Source organism: Euleptes europaea, chromosome 5 (genome assembly GCF_029931775.1).
Source record: "Euleptes europaea isolate rEulEur1 chromosome 5, rEulEur1.hap1, whole genome shotgun sequence".
In the NCBI taxonomy this organism is placed as follows: domain Eukaryota; kingdom Metazoa; phylum Chordata; class Lepidosauria; order Squamata; family Sphaerodactylidae; genus Euleptes; species Euleptes europaea.
Window position 1 is genome coordinate 112,265,214 of NC_079316.1, and position 27,310 is coordinate 112,292,523.

The 27,310-nt window shown below is 44.2% G+C and overlaps 1 protein-coding gene across 1 annotated transcript; it reads right to left on the reverse strand.

Moving 5' to 3' along the window:
- Nucleotides 1-338: 338 nt before the first annotated feature.
- LOC130477413 (cytochrome P450 2J2-like) lies at nt 339-27,254 on the reverse strand. The gene is made up of 9 exons (XM_056849353.1): nt 27,054-27,254; nt 24,752-24,911; nt 13,327-13,476; nt 12,262-12,422; nt 10,194-10,370; nt 8,152-8,287; nt 4,832-5,019; nt 3,070-3,208; nt 339-514 (listed from the first exon to the last, which is right to left on the reverse strand). The coding sequence occupies exons 1-9, from the start codon at nt 27,252-27,254 to the stop codon at nt 339-341; spliced, it is 1,488 nt and encodes a 495-aa protein (XP_056705331.1).
- Nucleotides 27,255-27,310: the final 56 nt, after the last annotated feature.

The following is a 27,310-nucleotide window of genomic DNA, read 5'->3' on the forward strand; positions in this document are numbered from 1 at the left end:
ACCTCTTTAAGGAGACTCAAACCGGCTGACAATCGCCTTCCCTTCCCCTCCCCACAACAGACACCTTGCGAGGTCGGTGGGGCTGAGAGAGCTCAGAGAGAACTGTGAATAGCCCAAGGTCACCCAGCTGGTTTCATGTTTAGGAGAGGGGAAACCAATCTGGTTCACCAGATTAGAGTCTGCCACTCGTGTGGAGGAGTGGGGAATCAAACCTGCTTCTCCAGATTAGAGTCCACCACTCTTAACCACTACACCACGCTTGCTCTAAGAACAAGAACAGAGAGAGTGTTATCAGTCAAAGTTAATTCTATGGAGAGCCATAGCAGAAATTGCTCCTTTTAACGAGGAAGTGCACAGATGCGGTAAGGCTGGGGGCAAAGTGTGAATACCACTCTGAAGTCAAGGTTTAAGATCACGTCCTTTGGAGCTTGGAAAGTGAATTTCTGAAGGAGGGCAGTGAAGAAAAGAAACAGCTCCATCCTGGCCAGCTGCTCTCCGAGACACACTCGTTTTCCTGGAAGACAATGAAAGAAAATGGCCATGTGAACTGCAAACTCCTTGGGTTTGCTACAGCAACAACACTGGTACCCCAACCGGCAGAAAAAGCCCAATATGGATTGGTGCATTTACTTCCTCTGTAGAACTCATTCAATTCTATTTTCTTCACAAAATTTTGGGAATGCCCAACTGTATACCTACGCTGCTCTCTGTTTGGGAACTGATCAGAGATTACTTGTAACGAGCGCTTGACTTATAACCATAAAATATTGGCTTCGGCTGCATTATAATTCTGCCCCATCTAGTCTCACTTACCAAATGCTTGCATATTTTAAATTTTCTAATTGGCTATTCTGTACTGAGGGGGGGGGAATAGATTGGTTGGTCTACCTTTTGATTAGTTTCTCATGCTCTCAGCCACCAATGTATTCCAAATGATAAAACGTAGACTTTTGGCCACTGAACACCAAAATCTTAATAATGCTGCAAATAAAACTTGCTCCCCCCTTAGCCTGGTGATCTCTTTAGGAGGTCAGCTAGCCCCATATTTCTCTGCTCTGCAAGCCCCGCAGCAACATAGAGCCTCCCCCCTCACGAGATTCAGTGTCTTGCCATCTATCTCATTCTGCTAGGACTTGCCCCTGTGGGAGGAGTTGTATTGAAACTATCTCACCCACACTTTTTTTTTACTGTTCTTAACTATGCAGAAACTTGATCCAAATGCTTAACATTTGGCAAACGAGACAGCACTCTCTGATTCTGCTAAGGCGTCCTTTCTCCTGAACAACACTTCTTCCAGTATATCGGTGAAAGTGGCCAAATTCTTGCAGAGTGGTATAAACGTGCGCTGTGAAGGCTGTTCTATAACTGTAATAGGTGATTTATGCATGCTCTCTTTACCCTTCTTTATTCCCTGTTTCAGCCAGGATCAAAGCAACCTGGGTTGGGGGAAACTGTATGAATTGGCTGGAATGATCAGGGACGAAACTGTGTGCTAATGGAGGCATGAATACAGAAAAGCAGTCTCCCAAGTTCAAATCAGTGAAAGCTGGACAGTGAAGAAAGCTGATAGGAAGAAAATAGATTCCTCTGAAATGTGGTGTTACGGATACTGTGGACTGCCAAAAAACCAAATCAGTGGGTTATAGATCAAATCAAGCTGGAACTGACCTTTAGAAGCTAAAATTAATAAACTGAGGCTATCGTATTTTGGTCACGTCATGAGACGACAAGAGTCACTGGAAAAGACAGACATGCTAGGAAAAGTTGAGGGCAGCAGGAAAAGAGGAAGACCCAACAAGAGATAGATTGACTCAATAAAGGAAGCCACAGCCTTCAGTTTGCAAGATCTAAGCAAGGCTGTCAAAGATAGGACATTTTGGAAGACTTTCATTCATAGGGTTGCCATGAGTCGGAAGCGACTTTAAGGCACGTAACACACACACAAGTTCAAATCAAGTCCCACCCCTTTAAATGCTGCTCGGTAATAGGCTGGCTTTGCAGTACCCGCCCTGAGATAAGATTTCCTTCCCATCCAAACCCAACTGTCACATAAAAAAGCATTTTAAGAACAAAAAACGGAGGAATCTGAAAGAAGGGGGGGGAGAAATCCAAGCCTCATTTTAAAAAAAGCATGCTGCCTTGAAGAGGGGTTTGGAAAAGGGTGGGGCGAAGCTCAACCCGAGAAAGGTGTACGCTCACTCCGTGACTCCGAAATGAGCTAGGATCCACGGTTTGATACGGGCAAGAAGACGAATGGGAAAAGCCGGGTTCGTTTTGCATTGAAGCAGCGTTGCGCTTCCAAGGAATGAGGTAATGTGCATTCCCAAAAATTTGATCCTGGCTGAAACAGGGAATAAAGGAGGGTTAAGCAACCATGTATAAAACACCATGGTTTGGCTTATGCTATTCTTCTTCTTTTCTTTTCTTTTCTTTTCTTTTCTTTTTACTGTTTGACTTGTATATTTTATGCCATTAAAGGTTCTGGTATTCTGGTACATTACAAACACAGTTCAGGCAGAGGGTTGTTGTCGAATTGGTGGGACCTTTAATATCGCCAGCTTTGTTGTGGTAGACATTAAGCTTCATGCTATGTGACAAATGACAGAATCTTTTTAGAAAAATACATCAGCAAAATCAATCCCAGCGGTCCCAGTACTTCTCAGCCAGCATGACTACACAATCAATTGGCTACAACTTTTCTGCTAGATAAAGATCCAGGAGTAAACAGAACTAGATTTCTTACTGATTTACTTACTAAAAATCTGTTGTGATATGGATTTTTGTGTGAACTACAAGCCTCTTCATCTGATGTGTCCTATATCAGTACATATTTGTATATATGGACAAATATAAAATTATAAAAGCAGGTACATGGATTGGAACAGGGTCATACCGGGGTGGGTGGGGCAGGTACAATGTTTGTCCAGGGGCCAAAGGTGGCTCTGGGAAGCCCTGAACATAATTGCATTAAATAGGAAAAGCTACAACATGATAAGCTGCCAGGCATACATGAAGCAAGAGCTGCCGAGTGCCAAATGTAATACTTTCAAGCATTTGATCGACTGTCACCTGCAGAGAAGGGCAGGAATGCTTCCCTCTTCTTGAACTGACCATTTTCCAAGAAATGGCCAGGATTAAAGACATTGGGAGTTTCCCACTCCTCCTTATCCAATAGCACTGAGGTCAAGGGGGCGAAACAAACAGTTCCCTGAAAAAGAAGAAAACGGTACCAAGCAGAAAATATATTAAGACGTCATAGCTCGCTTAGGGCAATTACCTTTAAAGTCTACATTACTATTTAACCCGGCATTCTGAACGAGGATACGTTTTTGGCTGAATTCATGTTCTCTGCTGATTAAGATACCCGTGAAATTGTGTTTTACCAAAACGTGGGTTTCCCATTTTAAAAAAGTCTCAAAATGTGGAACTATTAAGATTCAGGATTTATGTATTGTGTGTGAAAAGTGCTGTCAGGTAGCAGCCGACTTAGGACAACCCAGTAGGGTTTTCAAGGCAAGAGACATAACAGAGGTGCTTTGCCATTGCCGTCCTCTGCATGATTTTTGGTTTCAATCTGTTTAAGTGGATTTTACTTCAAGTTTTTAATCCTAATCTATTATATTATGAACTATTTTATTGTATTTAAATTAAATGTGTGGTTGCTATTATTGATGTGAGCTGCCCTGAGCCTAGCATGACAGAAGTCTTAAGATAACAAAAATAATGTCTCCGGTATTCCCTGGTGGTCTCCCATCCAGGTACTAACCAGAGCCAACCCTGCAAAGCTTCTGAGATCTGACACGATCACGCTAGGCTGGGCCTTCCAGGTCAGGGCGGATTAATGTATTACTTATTTAAAATATTTATATCTTATATTCTGATACTGACTATCAAAGCCACGGGTTATCAGCTGAAATTGAGACCCGAGCTCAGTTCTACCGTTTTCAGGGAATGGGAAGGAACCCAAAGGGTCAGACTCCCTCAACCCACCAGCATTTCACTGATCAGACCCTACCATCTCCAGGCTGTGATAGTCCACAATCAAGCGCATGCCAATAAATGCTTACAGAAATGGTAACGCCAGATGCCCCACGCAAACAACACTACTAGGAAAGGCAAAGTCTCCCAGGGATATTCACCACTGCCACCTAGGAGAAGATTCTTCCACAACTCCTGATCACAGGTACAGAATCAGGTTGTTTTAGCAGCTCCGAGTCTCAACTGGACACTGACATCCTGATAATATCTCTTGCTGTTAAGATTCCCAGCCCAAGAAACATGCCATTTTTTTAAATCTACTGCATTGTGACTAGAGTTGCAACTGTAGAATCAGGGCGGGAATAATGATAGAGCGAAGAGGCAGGACTACATGGAACAATACATAACACTTCTCCACTGATGGCAGTTGGAATTGTGGAACTCCCTGCTCCAGGATGTAGTGATGGCTGCCAACTGGGAAGGCTGGAAGAGGGGAGTGGACATGTTCATGGAGGAGAGGGCTATCCATGGCTACTAGACAAAATGGATACTAGTCATGATGCATACCTGTTCCCTCCATTCTCTGAGGAGCATGCCTATTATCTTGGGTGCTGTGGAACACAGGCAGGACGGTGCTGCTGCCGTCGTCTTGTCTGTGGGCTTCCTAGAGGCACCTGGTTGGCCGCTGTGTGAACAGACTGCTGGACTCAATGGGCCTGGGTCTGATCCAGCAGGGCCTTTTCTTATGCTGTTATGTTAAGGATACGATACCTCTGAATGCTCAGATCTTTCACTCTAAGGTTTCCTTCTCTCTTTTTGGGGAAATGGGAAAGAAACTTTTTTTTTTATTTACTTTTGGCAAATGGAATCCAGCCAGTGTGGTGTCCCGACTTGTCATCCTTGGTGCGTTGAAAGGGAAAATGTTGCTTTTTCTTTGAGTTTCATGAATAACTGCGTTGGTATAGGGCATGTGCTCTCTGTCGTCCATGGCAGGCAAGCGAGACTGGCCGATCACAGAGTCTATTTCGCCTTGCACCTTTGCTATACACAAAACAACATTTGCTGTAAGTAGAGGAAAAGCCAGTCCCTCAAATGTCAGGCTGTTACATTTTCACCAGCAAACATGGTACAGTGTCAAGAATCATGAATGCAATTTCCATACAAGATACAAACAGTGTACAGTGTGGGTTGCATTTGGATTCCCTTGTCAAAAAATATATCCTAAATTTGCTGTTTCCGGTTGGGTTGGGGATGTCTGAAACTTCAATGAAATACTTAAACATTGTGGGAATTCTGGTATTCAAGCTCCCCCACATTTCTGGATTGCTGGAAAAGTTCAGGGCCTAGCTTAGGGTTGCCAACCACCAGGTAGTAGCTGGAGATCTCCTGCTATTTCAACTGATCTCCTGCCAATAGAGATCCGTTCACTTGGAGAAAATTGCTGCTTTGGCAATTGGACTATATGGCACTGAAGTCCCTCCCCGCCCCAAACTCCTCCCTTCTCAGGCTGTGCCCCAAAAACCTCCTGCCGGTTGCAAAGAGGGACCTGGCAACTCGAGCCTAGCTGCTGCTCTCTGCCTTGTTTTGGATTATTTTTCTTGTGTTTCCCGGGCACCAGGATGGGGGACAGCTCTCCCACCCACTGGGAACCAGGGAGGGATCAGAAGATCTGTCCCTGGCCAAGGAGAAGGAGAAAGAGACAGAGAGTTGGTTTTTATATACTGACTTTCTCTACCACTTAAGGAAGAATCAAACCCAATTACACTCACCTTCCCTTCCCCTCCCCACAACAGACACCCTGTGAGGTAGGTGGGGCTGAGAGAGCTCTAACAGAGCTGTGACTAGCCCAAGGCCACCCAGCTGGCTTCATGTGGAGGAGTGGGGAAACCAACCCGGTTCTCCAAATTAGTGCTCCAAACCACTCTTAACCACTATACCACGCTGCCTCTTATATGGCCTGATACAGCATGGAGGAGAGTCATTTAAACTGGAGCTGGCCAAGGCAGGACAGCCATTTTCTCCCAGGTTACTGGTTTCTGGCTGCTTCAGTGGCTGATGGCCTCGGGGACTGGCCTCTCTTGCTTGCCTCACTTCACCTCACTACTAGATAGTGCTGGAGGGCTGCTGTGTTGGTAGGGTTGCCAACCTCCAGGTGGTGGCTGGAGTCTCCTGCTCTTACAACTGATCTCCATGCGACAGAGATCAGTTCCCCTGAAGAAAATGGCTGCAATTGGACTCTATGGCATTGAAGACCCTCCCCTCTCCAAACCCTCCCCTCCTCAGGCTCAGCCCCAAAAATCTCCAGGTATTTTCCAGCCCGGAGCTGGCAACCTTGCATGTTGGTTTGTAGCAGAACAGGCAGATTCGAGTCCAGTAGCAGCTTAGAGACCAATGAGATTTTCAGGGTATAAGCTTTGGAGAGTCAAAGCTCCCTTCATCAGATACAAGTAGGAATGGAGATCTCCAAGTCCTTATATCCCAGTCAGAGATGGGAGGAGTGTTGCAAAGAAGGAACTTGGGATGCAAAGGTCCCAGGCACATTGCCTGGGACACAGCTGATTACAATATGCGTCTCAGGCTTCTCCCATACATGTTTCCCCTGGTACATGACCTCTCCTTGCATAATGCTGACCAGGATCATAGTGCCTTCCCTGTTTAGGGCAGCAGGGAATGTGCGAAAACTGAGTTATTCCATACTGGTGGGAGGACAGTGCGCTTCACATTGGACATAGGGAGGGGCCGTGGCTCGGTGGTAGAGCATCTGCTTGGCATGCAGAAGGTCCTAGGTTCAATCCCCAGCATCTCCAGTTAAAGGAACTAGGCAAGTAGATGATGTGAAAGACCTCTGCTTGAAACCCTGGAGCTGCCGGTCTGAGGAGACAATACTGACTTTGATGGACCAGGGTTCTTATTCAGTATAAGACAGCTTCATGTGACCTCCTGAGCAGATCCAAGTCACAGCACACATACCTCAAGCTGACTGAATACTGGTGGCAACTAGGGTCACCAGCTCCGGGCTGGGAAAACCCTGGAGATTTGGGGGGGGGTGGAGCCTGAGGAGGACGAGGTTTGGAAACAGGAGTGACTTCAATGCCATAGAGTCCAATGGCCAAAGCAGCCATTTTTTCCAGGGGAACTGATCTCTGTTGGCTGGAGATCAGTTGTAATAGGGGGGGATCTCCAGCTAGTACCTGGAGGTTGGCAGCCGTAACACACAGGGGCCAACTTCTTTGCTGCCATTTGAATGAAATCCGGGGCTCGGGTAAGCAGGGATGTTGCCATGAGCTACCGTACATGGTGATAGACAGTGACAACAAGCATTTGGGCATCAGACCTGACAGAAGATCATGGGTCACACATGGTTAAGGCCTCCCTGGAACTGCTTGACAGCCAAGTGCAGATTAGCATGTTCGAGAAGATGCAAAGATTTGTGGAAAGTCCAAGGGGTTGAGTGAGGCAGCATCGTTGGCGCAGGGCAGACTAACCCTGAACAAGAATAATAGAATCATAGAGTTGGAAGGGACCACCAGGGTCATCTAGTCCAACCCCCTGCACAATGCAGGAAATTCACAACTATCTCCCCCACGCACCCCCAGTGACCCCTACTCCATGCCCAGGAGATGGCCACGGTGCTTTCCCTCTCATGATCTGCCCACGGTCATAGCATCAGCCTTGCTGACAGATGGCCATCTAGCCTCTGCTTAAAAACCTCCAGGGAAGGAGAGCTCACCACCTCCCAAGGAAGCCTGTTCCACTGAGAAACCGCTCTAACTGTTAGATATTTCTTCCTAATGTCTAGATGGAAACTCTTTTGATTTAATTTCAACCCGTTAGTTCTGTTCCGACCTTCTGGGGCTCCCTATACACTCCCTAAATAAAAACATGTTTGCTACTCTATGAACATTCATACTTTTTAAAACTGTGATTTTTAATGCACGTATGGGAGGATACTTGGTTTTAAATTGGAATTTGAAATTAATTTGTATATTTGCTGTGTTATTGTACTATGTTTTCATGGCTGTAAGCCAGGATGGACAGCGGGATATAAATCTAAATAAAATAAATGTGCCAGAACAGAAGTGCTAGTGAGCTTGTGAGGCACTTCGGATATTAACACAGCAGAGGGTACCAATTGCATAACGGACGTCAGAAACCCAACAATTATACTTCCACCTTGCACTTCTGGGTAAACGGCCATGTACAGCAAAGCCCACTGCAGCGTTGTAGACGTCGTATCTGTCCCAGCAAAAAACAGGTCTAACGTCGACTGCAGCAGATTTTCTTCGTGGAAACTGGCAGGGGCGTCCTCCTGCCAAAGAAAAGTAAAAATTAGGGCATGACGTTCTGCTGATTCCGGTTTGTTGTCCTCGGCCCTAGAAGAGTGCGGCTGTCCTTGATGAGAGCCAGGGCCTTTTCGGTCTTGGCTCCGGCCTGGTGGAACTCCCTCCCCAGTAACATCAGGGTCCTGTGGGATCTTAAGGAGTTCCACAGGGCCTGTAGGATGGAGCTTTTCCACCAGGCCCATTATAACTGAGTAATCAAAAACGGCTTGCAAGTGCTAGTCAGGAATGCGGAATTCAAAATGCAGCACAAGACTATTATTTCCAATTTAAAGAAATCAAACCATAGCAACTCTTGCTATTAAAGGTATATATTGGAAACATACAACTCAAGAGCAAAGAAATGTATATCACAATTGCATAAAGTGCATCAGTAAAACTCTTACTTTGCCGTCCAGATATACAGGAGAGGTACACTCCTTCATGCACTGATTGAATAGTGCACGGCAAGATTGAAGGCTTGAAAAAGTCTACTCGAAATGGAATTATACCAGATCTCCATTGCTCTACATCTTGTTGCTGTGTTTTACTGATGCACTTTATGCAATTATTAATACGGACTGAATAAGAACTGAGCATTTTGGCTTATATTTTGCACTGTAAAGCCTTATGCTAAGAGTTGGGGTCTGACTCAGACCAATTGTGATATACATTTCTTTGCTCTTGAGTTGTATGTTTCCAATATATACCTTTAATAGCAAGAGTTGCTATGGTTTGATTTCTTTAAATTGGAAATAATAGTCTTGTGCTGCATTTTGAATTCCATTATAATTGAGGGCAGCCGTGGATGGTTCATCAGTGCTGGCCTCCATACCCTTCCCTCTCTGTTCTGGCTTCGTCGAGCTATACATTTGGTGGGGGGGCTCTTTCTGACTGCCAAGCATTCAGCAGCTATTTGACTTTTAATTGAGCGCCATCTATTGTTTTATTGTAGGTAAGATTACTAGATTTTTTAAATGATGTTGGATGTTTTAATGAACATGTATCATGTTTATATTTAGAATTTTACTGTTACCCATCCTGAGCCCAAGATAGAAATTACGGTAAACAAACAAATCCAAAGGGAAAAATTTTTTTTTTAAAGAAAAGAAAGTACATCAAGGGGCTAAACTGATATAAAAATGTCACACAATGTGATTCCAAGATTTGCATAGCTCTATCCCTGAACAGGGTTGCCAACCTCCAGGTACCAGCTGGAGATCTCCTGCAATTACAACTGATCTCCAGCCGATAGAGATCAGTTCCCCTGGAGGAAATGGTCGCTTTGGAAATTGGACTCTATGGCATTGAAGTCCCTCCCCTACCCAAACCCTGCCCTCCTCAGGCTCCGCCCCAAACCTGCTGCTGGTTGCAAAGAGGGACCTGGCAACCCTAGTGAACAGGACTCAGGATGATACAGGCTCATGGCAACAGTCTTGAGAATGATGGGCACAATATTCAATGAAAAACCATGCCAACTGATTATCTGATATTTCTGATCAGTATTCCAAAGCCTGCTGAATGCGTACTCAAAGAGAGTAAGGGTCGCTCATGTGATGGGGACGCCTCTATGGAGTGAACTTTATTGGCTTCAGCCTCACAAACATATGGCAGGAAGGATCACTGGTTACTGGAATACAAGATTTCCTACACACAGCTGCGTCTTCGTCTAAAACAGGGGTGTCAAACATACGACCTGCAAGCCGGATCCAGCCCTTTGAGAGCTCTTATCCGGCCCGCGAGCCAGCCGAGGCAGCCACTCCCCTCCCCCTCCATCCAGATCTGGGCTGGCGAGGCATGGCCTTGCCTGACCGAGGGACATTTATGTCACATCCAGCCCTCGTAACAATTGAGTTTGACACCCCTGGTCTAAAAAATAGGAATTTAGTTGGTTACCTTGGCCATTTCATTGAGATAAGCATCAATGAAGTCCCTTGTTTGAGATGGGCTCCAGTTTGCTTTGTGCTTTTCAATGTTTTCTTTGACAAAGGCTTTGATTTTCCCCCAGTTTTTAAAAGCAGTCTGGTGGGGTCCTGGCAAGTATTTCATTACGGTTGGAAAGGCATTGTATGCCTGAAGAAGCAAAAAATTAAAATTATAAGAGTTTGCACGGAAAGAATAGAGAACTTCCTGTAGACCGTAGAGAAAGTGGACAGGGAGAAACTTTTCTCCCTCTCTTTTACAACTAGAACGTGGGGTCGTCTGCTGAAGCTGGAGGGTGAGAGATTCAAAACAGACAAAAATAAGTATTTATTCACACGACGCATAGTTAAATGGTGGAACTCCCTGCTCCAGGATGTGGTGATGGCTGCCAACTTGGAAGGCTTGAAGAGGGGAGTGAACATGTTCATGGAGGAGAGGGCTATCCATGGCTACTAGTCAAAATGGATACTAGTCATGATGCATCCCTATTCTCTCCAGTATCAGAGGAGCATGCCAATTATATTAGGTGCCGTGGAACACAGGCAGGACAATGCTGCTGCCGTGGTCTTGTTTGGGGGCTTCCTAGAGGCACCTGGTTGGCCACTGTGTGGACAGACTGCTGGACTTGATGGGCCTTGGTCTGATCCAGCAGGGTTTTTATTATGTTCTTACCATTCAGGAAAGGATGTAAAGATAGGACCATTTTTGGCCTATTGGAGCAGAAAGGAAGAGACTGTGCTGTGATGTATGGCAGTACGCATGCAGGGCACTTGATCACAGTAAGCTGCTCAAAATGGCATCTTACCTTTGGGAAAGAAATTTCTTAGGAATTACTGAAGGGGCATGGTAATGCTCATGAATGTAATGGTACATAACCACATTCAAGATGGACAAGCATTTGTGTATTTTCCCCTTGACTTCTTTCTCTCAGTGCCTTAAACTAGAGATGTTTTTACTGATACTCTATGTTTTTTTTAACTGTATGCCATGTATTGTTATTTATGGTTATTGTTTAAAACTGAGTAAACCTAAAAGGGAATAACTTTTTAAAAAAACAACATCTCCATGAACATTTCTCTAACTCAGCAGCAGTCCCGTATGAGTCTGATTAGCATGCAGAACATGCGTTACATGTGACACCCTCGTAGCAAGTTTTCCTTATACACATACACAAACTCCCAAACAAATGTGACATATGGATCCACTGATTCCCATGCTGATCGTCACAAGCATATATACATTTTTAATTTTACATCATTTATTCCCTGCCTTTCTCCCCAAAGCTGTTTCCATTGTTCTTCTGCCTTCCACTTTATCATAACACCCCTGTGATGAAGGTTAGGTGGAGTGTGTGCCTGGCCCAAGATCACCTAGAGAGCTTCTATAGCAGAGTGGGGGTTCGAACCCGAGTCTCCCAGATCCTAATGTAACACTCTAAACATGTCAACACATAAAATATATGTGCTGTTTCACTGCAGTGAAGTACATGGAGAGTTCACATACCACACCCTCATTAGCACATTATCTTGATACTTATAGGACAATGATTAGCACATTACCTTTAATACTTTGCAGGACAATGACTCAGCTCAAACCTAACCCCCTTCTGACTTCATATTACTCTTCCTACACACTTGACAATGAGAGACACTGTCTTTCAGTGTTACTCCTCTGAAGATGCCTGCCACAGCTGCTGGCTAAATGTCAGGAAAGAAAATACCAAGACCACGGTCACACAGCCCGGATAACCTACAAGAATTGATGAACTCTGACCGTGAAAGCCTTCGACAATAGTTCACATACTGTCTGTCAGGAAAATGAAGTCATGTAGATTTTCCATATAACACAAAAAATGTGAAATTTAAAAAAAAAAAAGCATAGTGGGGCTACAATTAGGATGCCTGAATGGGAAGTTATGAAAAATACAGGAGAGCTGGAGCAACAAGGAACAAAGCGAGGGAAGATCGTGTTCCTCTGGGTGTTTTCCGGGACCAGAATGGGTTCTGTCCTGCCCTTCTACAAGATCTCAAAGAAGACTCACCTGAATCCAAAGGCTTGTCTGCAGGTTGATTGCATCATCAAACAAATGCAGTAACTTCCGGAATTGGCTGTCATGGTATTCGTAGCGATTCCCAAAAGTGATAGAACAGATGATATTTGAAACAGCGTTATTGATCTGAAAACGAGGGTCAAATGGCTGACCTGGTGGGGGGGGGGGAAGGCAGTTATAACTTCCTTATAAGAAAAATAGAATGGAGAAAAAGTCATGAGAAGTAACCTTTCACAAGAATAAATGATTTAGTGACTATCTGAAGAAGAATAAGAATTGAGTTTTATACCCCACTTTCCTCTATCTTTAAGGAGTCTCAAAGTGCTTTGATTCTTCCTTAAGTGGTGGAGAAAGTCGGCATATAAAAACCACCACCACTACTACTTCTCCTCCTCCTCACAATAAGACATTTGGCATATCAGCATATACCCTCCCTCTTTTTCTGCTGTTCTTATGAATTAAGGGTTGTTGTTTTTTGTCTGTATCTGCTTTCTCAGCGAGTACTGTATTTTAGTGTCATCTGATGTTTCCGGTTACGTTCTAATTGAATAATTACAATTTTGATTTTTTTTTTTAGAATGACTATGCTTTGTATATTGATTTTGATGTTGTCACTTGCCCTGAGCCTGGCTTTGGCTGGGGAGGGCAAGTCAGAAATCGAAATAATAAACAAAACAAATAAAATTTCCGCCATAGTTATATTTTCAAATTGGTGTCTGTTTCATTCTGATTTATGCAGGGATTACTAAACAGCAGAAGGTCTCTGGTGCACATACACAGTTCTGTTCTAGCAGAAAATCTCACATGGACTTCAGCGTCAACTGAAGCTCTTTGGACGCCCCTCTCATCTGGCAACTTTTGTTCTGATGCCGCCATGTAAGTATGACGGAGAACCTCTGCTACCTGCCTCTTTGTGCACATAGACCTTCCTTCCAGCATCCATCTAACTTTTCCCTGTCAGGAGCATTCGTCCTCACCACAAGGGGAAGTCACCTGGGAAACATTCTGCTCTCCTACCTATGATCATGGAGTAGTATGGCTGGCTCTAGAGCTCACCTTTTTCATCTTCGATGGCATCTGTAAGGTATCTGGTCTCTTCTTGTATTCGTTCTTCTAAACTCCTCTTCCCCAAACCAAAGTTTCTGAGAGTTGTTAACGCAAACCGTCTTTGTTCTTTCCAGCTTTTTCCATTCGAGTTGATCAATCCTGTGGGGAAAGGATCAAAACTGCATTCTTTCCCCATTTGAAAGTAAAGAAAAACAAATCCTGTTCTTAGGGTTGCCAGCTCTGGATTGGTAAATAACTGGAGATTTTTGGGGCAGAGCCTGAGGAGGGCGGGTTTTGGGGAGGGAAGGAACTTCAATTCCATAAAGTCCAATTGCCAAAGTTGCCATTTTCTCCAGGGGAACTGATTTCTATCACCTGGAGATCAGTTGTAATGGCAGGAGATCTCCAGCCACCATCTGCAGGTTGTGGAAGATAGCAGCGCGTGGCTCTAGCAAAAAATAAAACCGAAATCAAAGTAACAATGGTTTGTAATTGGACAAAAAAATGAATGTGTTTACAAACACACAGTGTGCCTCGCAGGGCTTAAGAGCAAAAATTTTTACAATACAAAACCAAATAAACCTTATTGTGAGAGTCCCAGCCTAGCTGTGCTAACTTCGCAAAATCACTTGCTCAGACTTGAATGCAGAAACAAAGGATTTATTGAAGGCTTCAGATAGATAAGACAGACACGGATCAGAAGTTGCAAGTGAGTTACCTTATCAGGGTCACAGAATATATAGACTACAGGGCAGCAGGATTCACACTACAGTCGTGGGAAGCTACATGACAGATTGGCGCAATACAAAACATCAAACAGGTCCCTGAGAGACTGTTAGGAGTCACGGCTCCTCAAGGCCATAATCGGCCCGAGGGAGTGCAGGCAGGATGCGCCACAGGGGAGGGCAGGACTGGCACCTGGGCAAGGCTGCAGAGGCGCCGGGGTCCGGGAAGGCGAAGGGGAGGTGTGAACTGCTTTTACGAGTTCAAAGGATTCGAGATAGGGAATGCAAAAGGAGTAGGGGGAACGGAGGCACCTGGCTCTCACACTTATACAAAAAACAACATTCAGAAAAAATTCAAAATAGCCCAGTTGGGCTTATCTTGTAAGCATGCAGTACCAGTAAAATACTCAACATAGCCAAATCAGGCTTATATTGTCAACATGCTATATAGAATACAATTTCATATGAATCACGAAGAAACCAAGAATTGCAAAGGTCCATGGCTGGGTCTGTCACAAGGACGCTTTTTGAAATCTTATTCAGCTTGCTGACCCAAAGCAATTTAAAGGGACCGCCATGACTAGAAAATTCTATAGCAGTGAATTTCTAAAGTCAATAATAAACAGGAAACTTGATGGTGATACACTTAAGTTATGAGAATACATAATAGCCAACTTCTATAGTGTAAGCGTGAAACTGACAAGACTCGTTTACCCACTATCTCAGTGTGTCGGAAGCCTCAACAGCGGGACTTTAAGTCAAGGATTTCTAAAGTATAACAGAATGAGTCAGTCTATATCTATCAGGATTCAACCACTATGAGAAGAACTAGAAAAAATGAGTATAATAAGAATAATAAGGGTTCTTACCATGAAATGCAAGTTCTAAGAGTCGAGGTCACTAGTAAGGCTATCCAAATTTTCTTCAAAGTGAAAGGGGAGTGTGGCTCGGTACTAAAATACATACAGCTGTGGGCTGAAGGCATCAGCCTTATTAAAGCCAGACCAGAGACTTCCAACTACCCAGTAACTATTCTACACTGTATTGCCTGCTTGTATGTGACTTATTAGTCTGGAAAATACCTGAATATGACAACTATGGATTCTAATTGCCAAGGGACACAAGAAATGTTTGCTATGCAGACTCAATTAATTAAGGAGCATTTTAAAAAGATTTTAAAGCAACAGGAGCAATCAGCCAAACAAATGACTTTGCTTATTACTCAAAAACTAGATGGCTTGACAAATGAAATTAAGGAAACAAATCACAGCAATAAATCACCAAATCACAGCAATAAAAAATGGCATGAATAAGATGGAATTAACAGTCAAAAATATCACTGAAGATTTGAAAGAAGTTAAAACAGATATGAGACTTCAGGCTCAACAAATTGAAGATTTGCAATCCCAGGAAAAGCGACTGAAGGACCAATTGGCAGTTTTGGACCTGCAACACAGAGAATCTAATCTACACATTCGAAATTTACCTGAAAGACTGGGGGGTACCAGACAGACTATTGTCAAGTCACTTGTTAATATATTTCAACTAAATGAATCAGAATTGGACTATGCAATAAACAAAATATACAGAATCCCCCTGTCAACTCAAGTACCGAATGCAAAAGCCAGAGAGATCTTCATCTCCTTTTATGACATCAGGTTGAAAAATAACATCATGAAACTCCATATGGAAAATCAGTTCTCTGTAGATGGTATACCGCTGATAATTCTTAAAGATATTCCACGCCATTTGATTGAAAAGAGAAGTATCTACAAAGATTTTACTGAGACTCTGAGGAAAAGAGGAATAAAATACTCCTGGTTGCTGCCACAAGGACTCACCTTCACCTATAAACAGATTAAACACTCTATCAACTCAATTGAAGATGCTAAAAATTTCTTAGCAAGAAACAATGAACTGATGGAACTTACAACAGGATTACAAAAAGAACAGACAGCCCAAGGACCAAGGGGTGAAGATAGCCAAAGACAAGACACCAACTTGAGAAAATCTGCAAACAATACCAAGCATTCCAGTCAGAAGAAAAAGTTTAAAAAGAAGGGTTAGAAAGCCGGAAGAATACTAACTTGTTCTTTTTATAAAGGGAAGGGGGGGAGTAGAACCATTACAATATTAAATTAGGTTTTTTTAGATTATAATGTTTTTTAAGATCTAATCCACTGCAACTGATAGAGATGAAGGCTTGGAAGATACTGTATTAAATATACTATGTGAAAAAAAATTAATGTTTTTTTTTTAGCTTTCCCCCCTGCTTATTAATATTACTGTGTTATTATCATTTATGAAAAGGAATAATATAAGGGGGAATTATAATATTAAAATAAAAAAGTATCAGGATTAGAAGATATTAGTACAAAGGAGATACCAGTTTAATGATGGGAGAGAGGTGGTCGGTGGGAAAGTTCACTATATTATATTTGATTTAATGTTGAAGACAAATGCCTAAGAATTTGTTAAAGTCCCTTTTTTCTTACATTATATGGAAGGTAATGTCAACTGAATATGTTATAATTGTTAAAAAATAATAAAAATATATTTAAAAAAAAGAATATGGGATCATTAAAGTGACAAGGTTACAAAAAACAGGAGAGATCGAATTCCATATTGAGACCGCTAGGGGCCAAGGTTTTAAAGAGGAAGATGAAGCGTCTCTCCTGACAATTCAAAATTTTATTCACATCTTGGGCTTGATAAGCTTTGGGCTGATATTGCCACAAGACAAAAAATGTCAGATCCCGATCACTGTGGCCATGGGTGATAAAGTGGCTTACTATGGGCGCTTCTTTTGTCAAGCCCTAACCCTAGTGCGATGTTCACCGATGCGTAGCCTGACTTGATGAGTCGTTCAGCCAATGTACATTTTTGGGACTGGACAGGAACAAATCAAGGCGTACACGACAAACGCCGATGCACAATTAGAAAATTGTTTTAAAACATAGGTGAATTTGCCGTCGGACAACGTGACATGTTTGACAGGTAAACTGTAAGGGCAAGCGGCACAGCCGTGACATTTAAAGCAACCGCATGCGGTAATTTTGGCTTTTCCAGAGAGCAATTCGGTCTTAATGAGCTGATCCCTTAATGCAAGAGTTTTTCTTAAACCTAAGATTGGGGGTAGGTCACAGCCAGGTATATGATCAATTATGTGCCAGTGACGTGAAATGATCTTCTTAATATCATAAGAGAGATGTGTAAAATTGAAAGAGGCTGTCAGATTGGAAAATGCCCGTTGGCGAGGCTTAGGAGTGAGAAGTGTGGATCTGTCTGAAGAGACTGCTCCTTCGAAAGCCTGTGTCAGCATAGTCTCAGGATAAGCCCTAGAATGGAGATCCCGTGTGAGTGTTTCAGCTGCTGAGATGAAGTCTGCGGAGGTAGTAGAATTGCGTTTGAGCCATAGGTATGGGCTGTATGGGAGATTTTTTCGCAAATGAACTGGCTGGTGTGATGTATAATGCAAACCTCCTCCTCTATCAATTGGCTTCCTATATGGTTGAATGATGATGATATTGTGAGTAGAACGGGTAGTCAATATGTCTAAAAAAGAAATGGTGGTGTCATTACTGTGACCTGTGAATTTCAAGTGAGGGCTCAGGGTATTGATCCATTGTAATACTGTGGAGTAAGATTCAGGAGACTTGCATATTAGATAAAGGTCGTCCACGAATCTACGGTAAAAGACCACATGGGCTTGAAAGATGGAAGATGAGGGAAACAGATGTTGCTCTTCAAAGTGGACCATATGCAAGTTCGCTACAAGAAGGGGCACATGCGGCGCCCATTGAGACTCCTTTGGTCTGGAGGTAAAATTGTTGTTCATACCGGAAATAATTGTTTTCAAACAGAATGTCTATAAGAGACAATAAGAAATGGGTGGGTGGATGTGGAGACGTGCTGGCAGAGAGACAATTTTCTATGGAAGCACGTACCTCCTCTAGAGGAATGTTCGTATAAAGGGCTGTTACGTCTAGGGTGGCAAACACCATAGAAGGATCCAAGTGTCGTCCCTCAACTTTAGAAATAAAGACTCTGGTATCAGCGATGTTTGAAGGAGTATTAACAGAAAACACATGTAAGAATGATTCGATATATTTTGAGATGGGTTCTAAAACTGAGCCCACAGTGCTGATGATGGGTCTGCCGGGTGGGGAAGAGAGAGATTTATGTACTTTGGGCAAAGTATGGAAAATAGGCACCCTATACTGAGACGGAATCAAATAATCAGCAGTTTTTTTGTCTATATAGTCTAAGGCCAGACCTTCAGAGACAGTGGTCTTAATCAGGGATACCACAGCAGGGGTAGGGTCAGTTTTGATTTTTTTATAGAAAGAAGGATTAGAAAGTTGTCTAAGATTCTCTTGATGGTAAGCAGATCTGTCAAGAATCACCAAACCACCGCCTTTAACAGCTGGCCGAAAAATCAAAGATTCATCGTTGGATAAATTAGACAATATTTGTTGTTGTGTTTTAGAAAAGTTGCTATCATGAATTTTGTTAGCTTTTCTTTTTTCTAATTTATCTATGTCTCTTAGGACCAAAGACTGGAAGGTCATGACATGATGGCTAGGATTTTTAGGAGAGAAAGTGGTGCGGGATTTGAACTGAGTGTGAACAGAAGGTGAATTTTGAAAGAATTCTTTGAGTTTAATGATCCTAAAGGACTTAAACAAGTCTACAAGAGTCTGAAATTTGGAGTAATTGGGAGTAGGCACAAAACCTATCCCTAAATTTAACACTTGGAGTTCCTCTGTGGTGAAAGTTCGACTGGATAAGTTAATGACTACATTTGTTTCTTGGGACAGCCCCGGGGACGGGGGCCGTAATAAAAATCCTACCTGCCTGATCTTAAAGAATAGGATGAGCCGTAGAACCCTGAACTGGAGGCATTAGAAGAATCCCTTTCAGAAGCAGAGCCTTCTTGAAAAGTTGATTGCCTGAAGGTTCTGCCACGGGGACGACGTGTGCCCTGTCCCACCCAATAGTAAATGCGATTCTGAGAGTAGTCATTCTGATCTCGAGAAAATTTTCTGTTCTTATATGACTATATTTTTGGCATAAGCATCCAAGTCTTGTTCTATCTTAGCAATTTGTGCGTTGTACTTATCATTAGAAGTGGATTGCTTCAGATCATCCTTAATTTTATCAGCTTCAATTTTTGCTAAGTCGGTGACTTTCAAAGATTCCTCAATTATGAGGGTCATGAGATCTATAGAACATTTATTAAGGATAGCAATCCATTTATCATTAAAATCTTTGGTTTGTTGGTACAACACTGGGTCTTTTTGTATTCTCAAGCCTCGGGGAATGATATCAGCCTGTAAATATTCAGATAAGTTCATGGTATGAGCCTCACTGCGAATACTTCGCTATAGGTGATTGGTTAGAGTGGAAAAGTCATTAGTAATTGGTTTTGGTAATTCATTTCATTTTTTAGGGAGTAAGTTCAATATTTTATCACGATCCAAATTAGAATAGCTTAAAGTAGTCAACTTTTGAGCCATAGTCAGTGTATAACTCAGGAAATATATACCCTGTGCTAAGCTCAGCTCTACTCACTCTCCTACTCATGGACAGCCACATTCTCCTTTCCCATCAATCAAAGATCCACATGATGAGGTGCCAGCTCCGGGCTGAGAAATATCTGGAGATTTTTGGGGCAGAGCCTGAGGAGGGCAGGGTTAGGAGAGGGAAGAGACTTCAATAGGGTATCATCCCATGAAATCCACCTTCCAAAGTGGCCATTTTCTTCAGGTGAAGTTATCTCTATTGGCTGGTGATCAACTATAATAGTAGATCACCAGCTAGTACCTGGAGGTTGGCAGCCCTACACGTGACTACTCTACACACTGCATCCCACCTCACCAAATGAACACGGAACATAACCATTCAATATATAAACATGGCCTGTTAAATTGCCAGAGTATCTCTGCGCAGGTGGGGTCCCTCCACCCAGTGTTACATCTCATCCAGCCTTTGTATATCTGGATGGAAAAGATAGGCTTTCTCAGACTTCTCACTCTCTCAGCATCAAAGGAAACAGCAGCTAGGCAAGACTGAGAGATTAGCAAGGCCTGCAGATGAGAGGAAGCTGGTAATGGAGGAGGGGATCCTACTGCGTCCAGCTCGCCCTTTTCCTGGGGGGATGCCATGGCAGTTGTGGTAGCTGGACTCTCTCCCTACGCAGCCCGGTTGGTCTCCTCCAAGTAGCCACCTAGGTGCTCGGAAAAGAGTACAGAGGCTGGAGAGATGGGTGCAGGGCGACTGGAAAAGACCGGCCTTTACTTCCACCCCGGTGCAGGGGCCGCAGCTCACCTTTTACATGTCTTCTGGTCCCTGCAGCAGCTGTTTTAAGGTGGGAACCCGTCAACCTCAAGCCATACAGGGCAATGGCGTTCTTCACTATTCTAGAACATGGGGCGGGTGCCATGTTAGGGAAAAGCACCCAGAAGAACCGCAGGTGGCATGTCACAGAGCTGTATTTGGCTCCCGGGCCCCTGGGTATCAACTACTTGGCTGCTCCTTTTTCTCATCGTTTTTTTTTTTTAATTTCTGTTTGTACTCTTTTAATTTTTATATGCTGATAGGCTCAAACTTATTCAAAACCAATAACATCAACCAACTTCCCTAATAGTAGAATACACCAGAAGTATTGCAGAGAAATTATTGTAGAGCTTTTGATACATTTGGCATATTACATTTTGTACTAGGCATATTACATTTTGTGCCACCTTGGGAGTCCACATAAGAACATAAGAAAGGCCCTGCTGGATCAGACCCAGGCCCATCAAGTCCAGCAGTCTGTTCACACAGTGGTCAACTAGGGGTAGGGCTGTCAATTCGGTTCGGCCCGAACTGAAAATCAGCCGAATTTCCCCTGATTCGGTGGTTTTTAGTTCGGGAGGAACCGAACTCAAAACTGGCAGGCAACCGGGGGGGGGGGGCGAATTCAGCGAGTTCGGGAGTTCGTGAATAAATTCGGCAAATTCGGCCGTCAGTAAGCAGCATAACCATCAGTAAGCAGCATTCTCCTCCCCTGGCCAATCGGTGGCCAAGCTGGGTCTTCTTCTGGCCAATCAGTCAGGATTGAGTACTGGAGGAATCAGCTGATGTGCGGCCCGGCCAGGGAGAGAGAGAGAGAGAGAGCGAAATCCTCGTGTGTGTGTGTGGGGTGCTTGTGCACATTCGCTCCTTTCTGTGGCTGCAGGGGGCGTATTTTTGGGAGTACAGACACAAAACTTTCACTGGAGTTTCAGACCAGTGTTCTTAAGATACCCCCCAAGTTTTGTAAACATTGGGTCAGGGGGTCCCGAGATATGGGCTCCCCCCCTTTTTCTTTCCATGGCTGCAGGGGGCGCATTTTGGGGGTACAGATCCCAAACTTTGAGCGGAGTTTCAAACCAGTGTTCTTAAGATACCCCCCAAGTTTTGTAAACATTGGGTCAGGGGGTCTCGAGATATGGGCTCTCCCCCTTTTCCCTCCCCACTTTTTCCATTTATGTGGCTGCAAGGGGCGCTTTTTTGGGGATATAGCCCCCAAACTTTTAGCATAGCTTCAGTCAATTATTCTTAAGATACTACCCAAGTTTTGTAAAGATGGGTTCAGTGGGGGCAGAAATATCGCCTCCCCCCTTTTCTCTTTCCATGGCTGCAGGGGGCGCATTTTTGGGGGTGCAGATCCCAAACTTTGAGCGGAGTTTCAGACCAGTGTTCTTAAGATACCCCCCAAGTTTTGTGAACATTGGGTCAGGGGGTCCCGAGATATGGGCTTTCCCCTTTCCCCTTTCCCCTTTTCCCTATTGGGATGAATGGATCAGATCCTGTGCATCTTCTCCAGAGCAAAACGTTCCGTGCCTAATTGGAATCATCTTGGATTACAAGTCCTCTCTTCAGCCCCTCTTAATGGAACAGAAGACAGCCACAGTAAGACCCCTTTGGGGGCTTTAATCTTTAATTTTTCTCCTGTGTATGTGTGTGTGTGTGGGGGGAAAGCAGAGTCTGTGTGTGTGTGGGGAGGGAGCAGTTTCTGTGGGTGGGGGGGAAGCCAAAGGGGGCTTTCGTCGGTTCTGCCTGGGGTGTGTGTTCCCCCTCGAGTCTCTCGCTCCCTGGTTTGAGGGGGGAGGTTTCAGTTGTGTGTTGCAAAGGTGTTGTTTAACAAGGTTGTGTTTGCAGTTGTTTTGCTAATTTCTCGGCTGTTGTCAGGGCTGGGAGCTTTGTGCGTGGGCGGCAAGCTCTGCTGAGAGATGCACATTAAAGGTGGGGGGGACCCCTTTTAGGGCCCATATCTCAGCCCCCCCTGACCCAATCTTTACAAAACTTGGGGAGTCTTTCAATAAACGTCCTTTGAAGCTCTGCCAAAGGTTTGGGACCTCTAACCCCAAAAATGCCCCCCCCAGAGCCGCGGAAAGGCGCGATTGTGTTTTTAATGGCTTTATTCGGCCGAATTTTTTTCCGAACTTTGAATTCCCGCCGAATTGAACGGATCCGAAGTGGGGGAGTTCGGACTTCGGCACGTACCGAACCCACAAGGGCCAAATTCGGCCGAATCCGAACTGTACCGAATTTTTTTTTTTGACAGCCCTAACTAGGGGCCTCCAGGAAGCCCACAAACAAGATGAGTGCAGCAGCATTATCCTGCCTGTGCTCCACAGCGCCTAACATAATAGGCCTGATCCTCTGATCCTGGAGAGGATAAGTCTGCATCATGCCTACTAACCATTTTGACCAGTAGCCATGAATAGCCCTCTCCTCCACAAAAATGTCCACTCCCAAGCCTTCCCAAGTTGGCAGCCATCACCACATCCTGGAGCAGGGTGTCCCACCATTGATCTCTGCACTGTGTAAAGAAATACTTCCTTTTGTCTGTTTTGAATCTCTTACCCTCCAGCTTCAGCAGATGACCCCGTGTTCTTGTATTTTGCGAGAGGGAGAAAAGCTTCTCCCTGTCCAATCTCTCCATACCATGCATAAGGTATGACTGCCAATCAATTAATGGGAACAGATAAAAGTTGCATAGTTAACTGCTTTTAACAGCATGCCTAAATTTGGGATTTTTATCCTCTCAGAGTAAGTTAGAAAGGTAGTTTTTGAAACAGTATTTGCCTTAGTTATAGAATTGATGTTACAAGTCACATTAACTTTAATGAAGGAATGATTGTGGCCATTGTTGTGTCTCAGTAATCATACTTTGCATTTGTCAAATGCTTCAACATATTCAAAGCACTTCACATGACTTGATTTTTATTTGGACTAGCATTTCCACAGGTGCAAAAGATCTCTGCCTGTAGCGCATGACTTTCTCCTCTCCCTCACTCCTGCTGTGGCTTGAAATGCCCCCCGCAATCATGTTCCCAAGCGCCAGGGGACCCTGAAGCACAATTTGGAGGAACACTTCAGGCTGTTGACTGACACGAGGCAGTCGTACCAGGTGGGTGAAAATCCTTGCGCCAACCTGGATTCAAACCATTATCTTGTCGTCATCTTTACAATAGCCTTGTAAGGCATGAAAGCATCGTTATCCATACACTGTAGATGGAGGATTCCGGGCAGAGACACTTGATTCCCTGAGGTCGCCTGGTATATTCTTGACAGAGGTGGCATTCAGAGACAGACCTCCCTTAGCCTCTGTGTTAGTTCAGAACTTGTTTCACTGCTATTCAGTTTCCTGAAATGTTTGTGACCGCAACATTAGACTCATAAGCCGTTTATGCCTGGCTGTTTCCTTGCGGTCAACCCGTCGACTAATTTGGGGCTTTGCTTTGATTATGCTTGCATTTTCTGAGGGTCAGAGGCTGCCTCGCTCTCCCCATGTGTTTCTATGCGTTTTGCCTGCGGTTTCTGGATGCTGGCTAAACACAAATCCAGAAAACGCAGGCAAAATGCATAAAAACGCGTGGGGAGAGCGAGGTGACCTCTGACCCTCAGAAAATGCAAGCCTAACCAAAGCAAAGCCCCAAATTAGTCGACGGGGTGACCAGGATTAGGACAGAAATTACTGATTCAACAACTTTGCAACAAACTGTTATTTTATCACTACCGGCTAATAACTGGACAGCTTCATAAATGATACAACAACGAACGAAGTTTTGCAATCAGCTCCACATGGAGCAGCGAGCCACAACCAATGCTAACTCTTTACGAAGTGTCTCACTAGAGTCAAGTGAACTGCTTTCATCTGGTTTACACATGCTAACACAGCCTGCAAATGAAGATGCCAGACACGTGCTTATGTGAGAGATTCAAAACAGATAAAAGGAAGTATTTCTTCACACAAGGCATAGTTAAATTGTGGAACTCCCTGCCCCAGAATGTGGTGGTGGCTGCCAAGTTGGAAGGATTGAAGAGGGGAGTGGACATATTCATGGAGGAGAGGGCTATCCATGGCTACTAGTCAAAATGGATACTGGTCATGATGTGTACCTATTCTCTCTAGTATCAGAGGAGCATGCCTGTTATTTTAGGTGCTGTGGAGCACAGGCAGGTTAATGCTGCTGCAGTCTGGGATTCCAGCCCTGCCTTGCCAAAAAGGGATCATGCAGTTTGGTCTTCAGTCAATATGCTATCAGTTAATCATATGCAAACCTGATTGTAGCACCTGCTCATGGAAGTCTCATCTTCGGAAACAGAGTAAGGGTCTTCCCATTATGTTTCTCTCAAAGTTGAAAAATGTAAGTCACACAATAAAGGAAGCTCACCAGATATTCCAAAAATCTCACTTAAAGGAAAGCGTGGACGATCTACAAAGTTTTCTCCTTGATGAACAAGAGCTTCCTTCACCAAATGCAATCCATTTACACTCACAATCCACATGCTTCCAATCTGCAGGCTGAAGATTTTGCCATATTTTTCTACAAGCTGAAGAGGGAGAGAGAACAATATGAAGGAGCTGGAAATCCCTTACAAACGTTTCTTCCTCTAGCTCCTATCCCTGAATGGAGGGAACTTGGTTCTGAAATTCTCAGTCTGAGAAAAGACCACGACACCAACGTGGAAGATTGCCCCAATTCTAGTTTGTTAGCCAAGTTACTAGCAGTTGTTTTAGGAAAGACAAAAGGAAGTATTTTTTCCTATGAGTAGGCACATAGGAAACAGTGGACAGCAATTCATATATATTTTGTTCTGTAAGCCTGAATGGGTGTCCAGATACCGTAAAAACAAAACGAAAGTCCCCTGGAACATCAAAACCAATAAACTTATTGTAGCATGAGGTATTGTGAGCTTGAGTCTAATTGGTGGGATGCGGTAAAATTCACAGTATAATTCTGAATACCAAATACTGGAGATAAACAATAAGTAGGGCTTTCCCTTCATGCATCTGGAAGATTTATCTAAGAAGCATCTGTCTGCCTACTTATTGCTGGAAACAATACATCATTGGACTGGAATGAGCTACGGTTGCCAGCTCTGGGTTGGGAATTACCTGGAGATTTTGGGGGTGGAGCCAGGGGAGGGTGGGGTTTAGGGAGGGGAGAGACTACAGCAGGGTATAATGCCACCTTCCACCTTCCAAAGCGGCCATTTTCTCCAGGGGAACTGGTCTTTGGAGATCAGTTGCAATAGTGTTATCCACAAAATTGGACCCCTCCCCACCTCTGGTACTCTAGCGAGAAGGAGACGACTCGGTCTTCTGCAAAGAAGGTTTTTTATTCGCCAGCGGGGAGAAAAGAAGCATTATAGGCATTCAGCAGTTCTCCCAAGGTGCCCGCCCACAAGAACAGTCTTTTTTACTTCTACCCATCTAGATAAACCACATTAGGAATACGATGCGAGCGCATCCTCTCATTGGTTGAAGACCCTAACATGTGGGTCTGAATTGCATCACTTCTATTTTCTACACATGCTCAATTTACAAGTCAGCTACAAGCTGTCATGACATTACTGTGCGTCCATGTACGTGTCCCAATTTTGATTGGTTGCTTACAGCGGTCATGTCCTTTTGTAATTGGTGCATTGTCTATAAGCTCACTACCTGTTCTGCGCATGCCCAGCCTTACATTACTACGTGTGCATGCCTGTCTTTGATTGGTTGCTGCATACATATGTTTTTAAATCTGATTGGTCCCTTCCTGCCTGCAGGCTGCGTGATCATCTCATGGTCTTCTGTTTGATTGGTTCCCTGTGTGCATGCACAGTTTGTGCCCAGAGAGATGTCTGAGCATGCCTAAAGACATGTCCAGGCATGTTAGCCGGCCTATGCACCCCTCAATAGTGGAAGATCTCTAGGGAGACTGATCTTTGGAGATCAGTTGTAAGAGCAGAAGATCTTCAGGCCCCTTCTGGAGGTTGGCAACCCTAGATCCGGCCAAACTAGCTGGTCTCTAATTATGCTCTTATGTTATCCACTTTCATTGGTAGGGTAGCCAGGTTCCCCCTCTCCACCAGCGGGAGGTTTTTGGGGTGGATCCTGAGGAGAGTAGGGTTTGGGGAGGGGAGGGACTTCAATGTCAAAGCATCATTTTCTCCAGGTGAAGTGATTATCGGCTAGAGATCAGTTATAATAGCAGGAGATCTCCAACTAGTACCTGGAGGTTGGCAATACTATTCATTGGCCTGCAAGAGAGGGTGCTTCAAAGTAAGTGGCCCTACTCTGCAGAGACCTACGACATGTGTCTCCAGCCTGTAAGCGACCCTTTCACCAGTGTGGTGTAGTGGTTAAGAGCAGTGGTGTGGAGCGATGGACTCTGATCTGGAGAACCAGGTTTGATTCCCCACCTCTCCACATAAGTGGCGGAAGCTAATCTGGTGAACTGGATTTGTTTCCGCACTCCTACACACGAAGCCAGTTGGGTGACCTTGTGCTAGTCACAGCTCTCTCAGCCCCACCTACATCACAGGGTGTCTGTCGTGGGGAGGGGAAAGGAAGGTGATTGTAAGCCGGTTTGAGTTTCCTTTAAGTGGTAGAGAAAGTCGGCATATAAAAACCAACTCTTCTTCTTCTTTAAGGACAGGACTCTGGGCCCTGTCCGGGCTTAAATCGGCTCTTTCCCTCTTCCTTACCTTTTGCATAGATTCATGAGGCTTCTTAGGGTCCATGTGGAGCATATTACCCAGGAAAGGAAGGGACGGAGGCCCCGGAGGAAAACCCTTTGGGCGTCTCCTTTTCCTGCAGTCAGCAATGATCAGAAGGAGAGCCAGGAACAACAGAAATGCCGGCAGGGGTACAGCCTCCCAGACGGCTGAAAGCCCCTGAAGGAGCATGTTGGAGTCCCTTCAATGGCAGAAGAGAGTGTTGCTTGTGACGGAAACCCACGTCA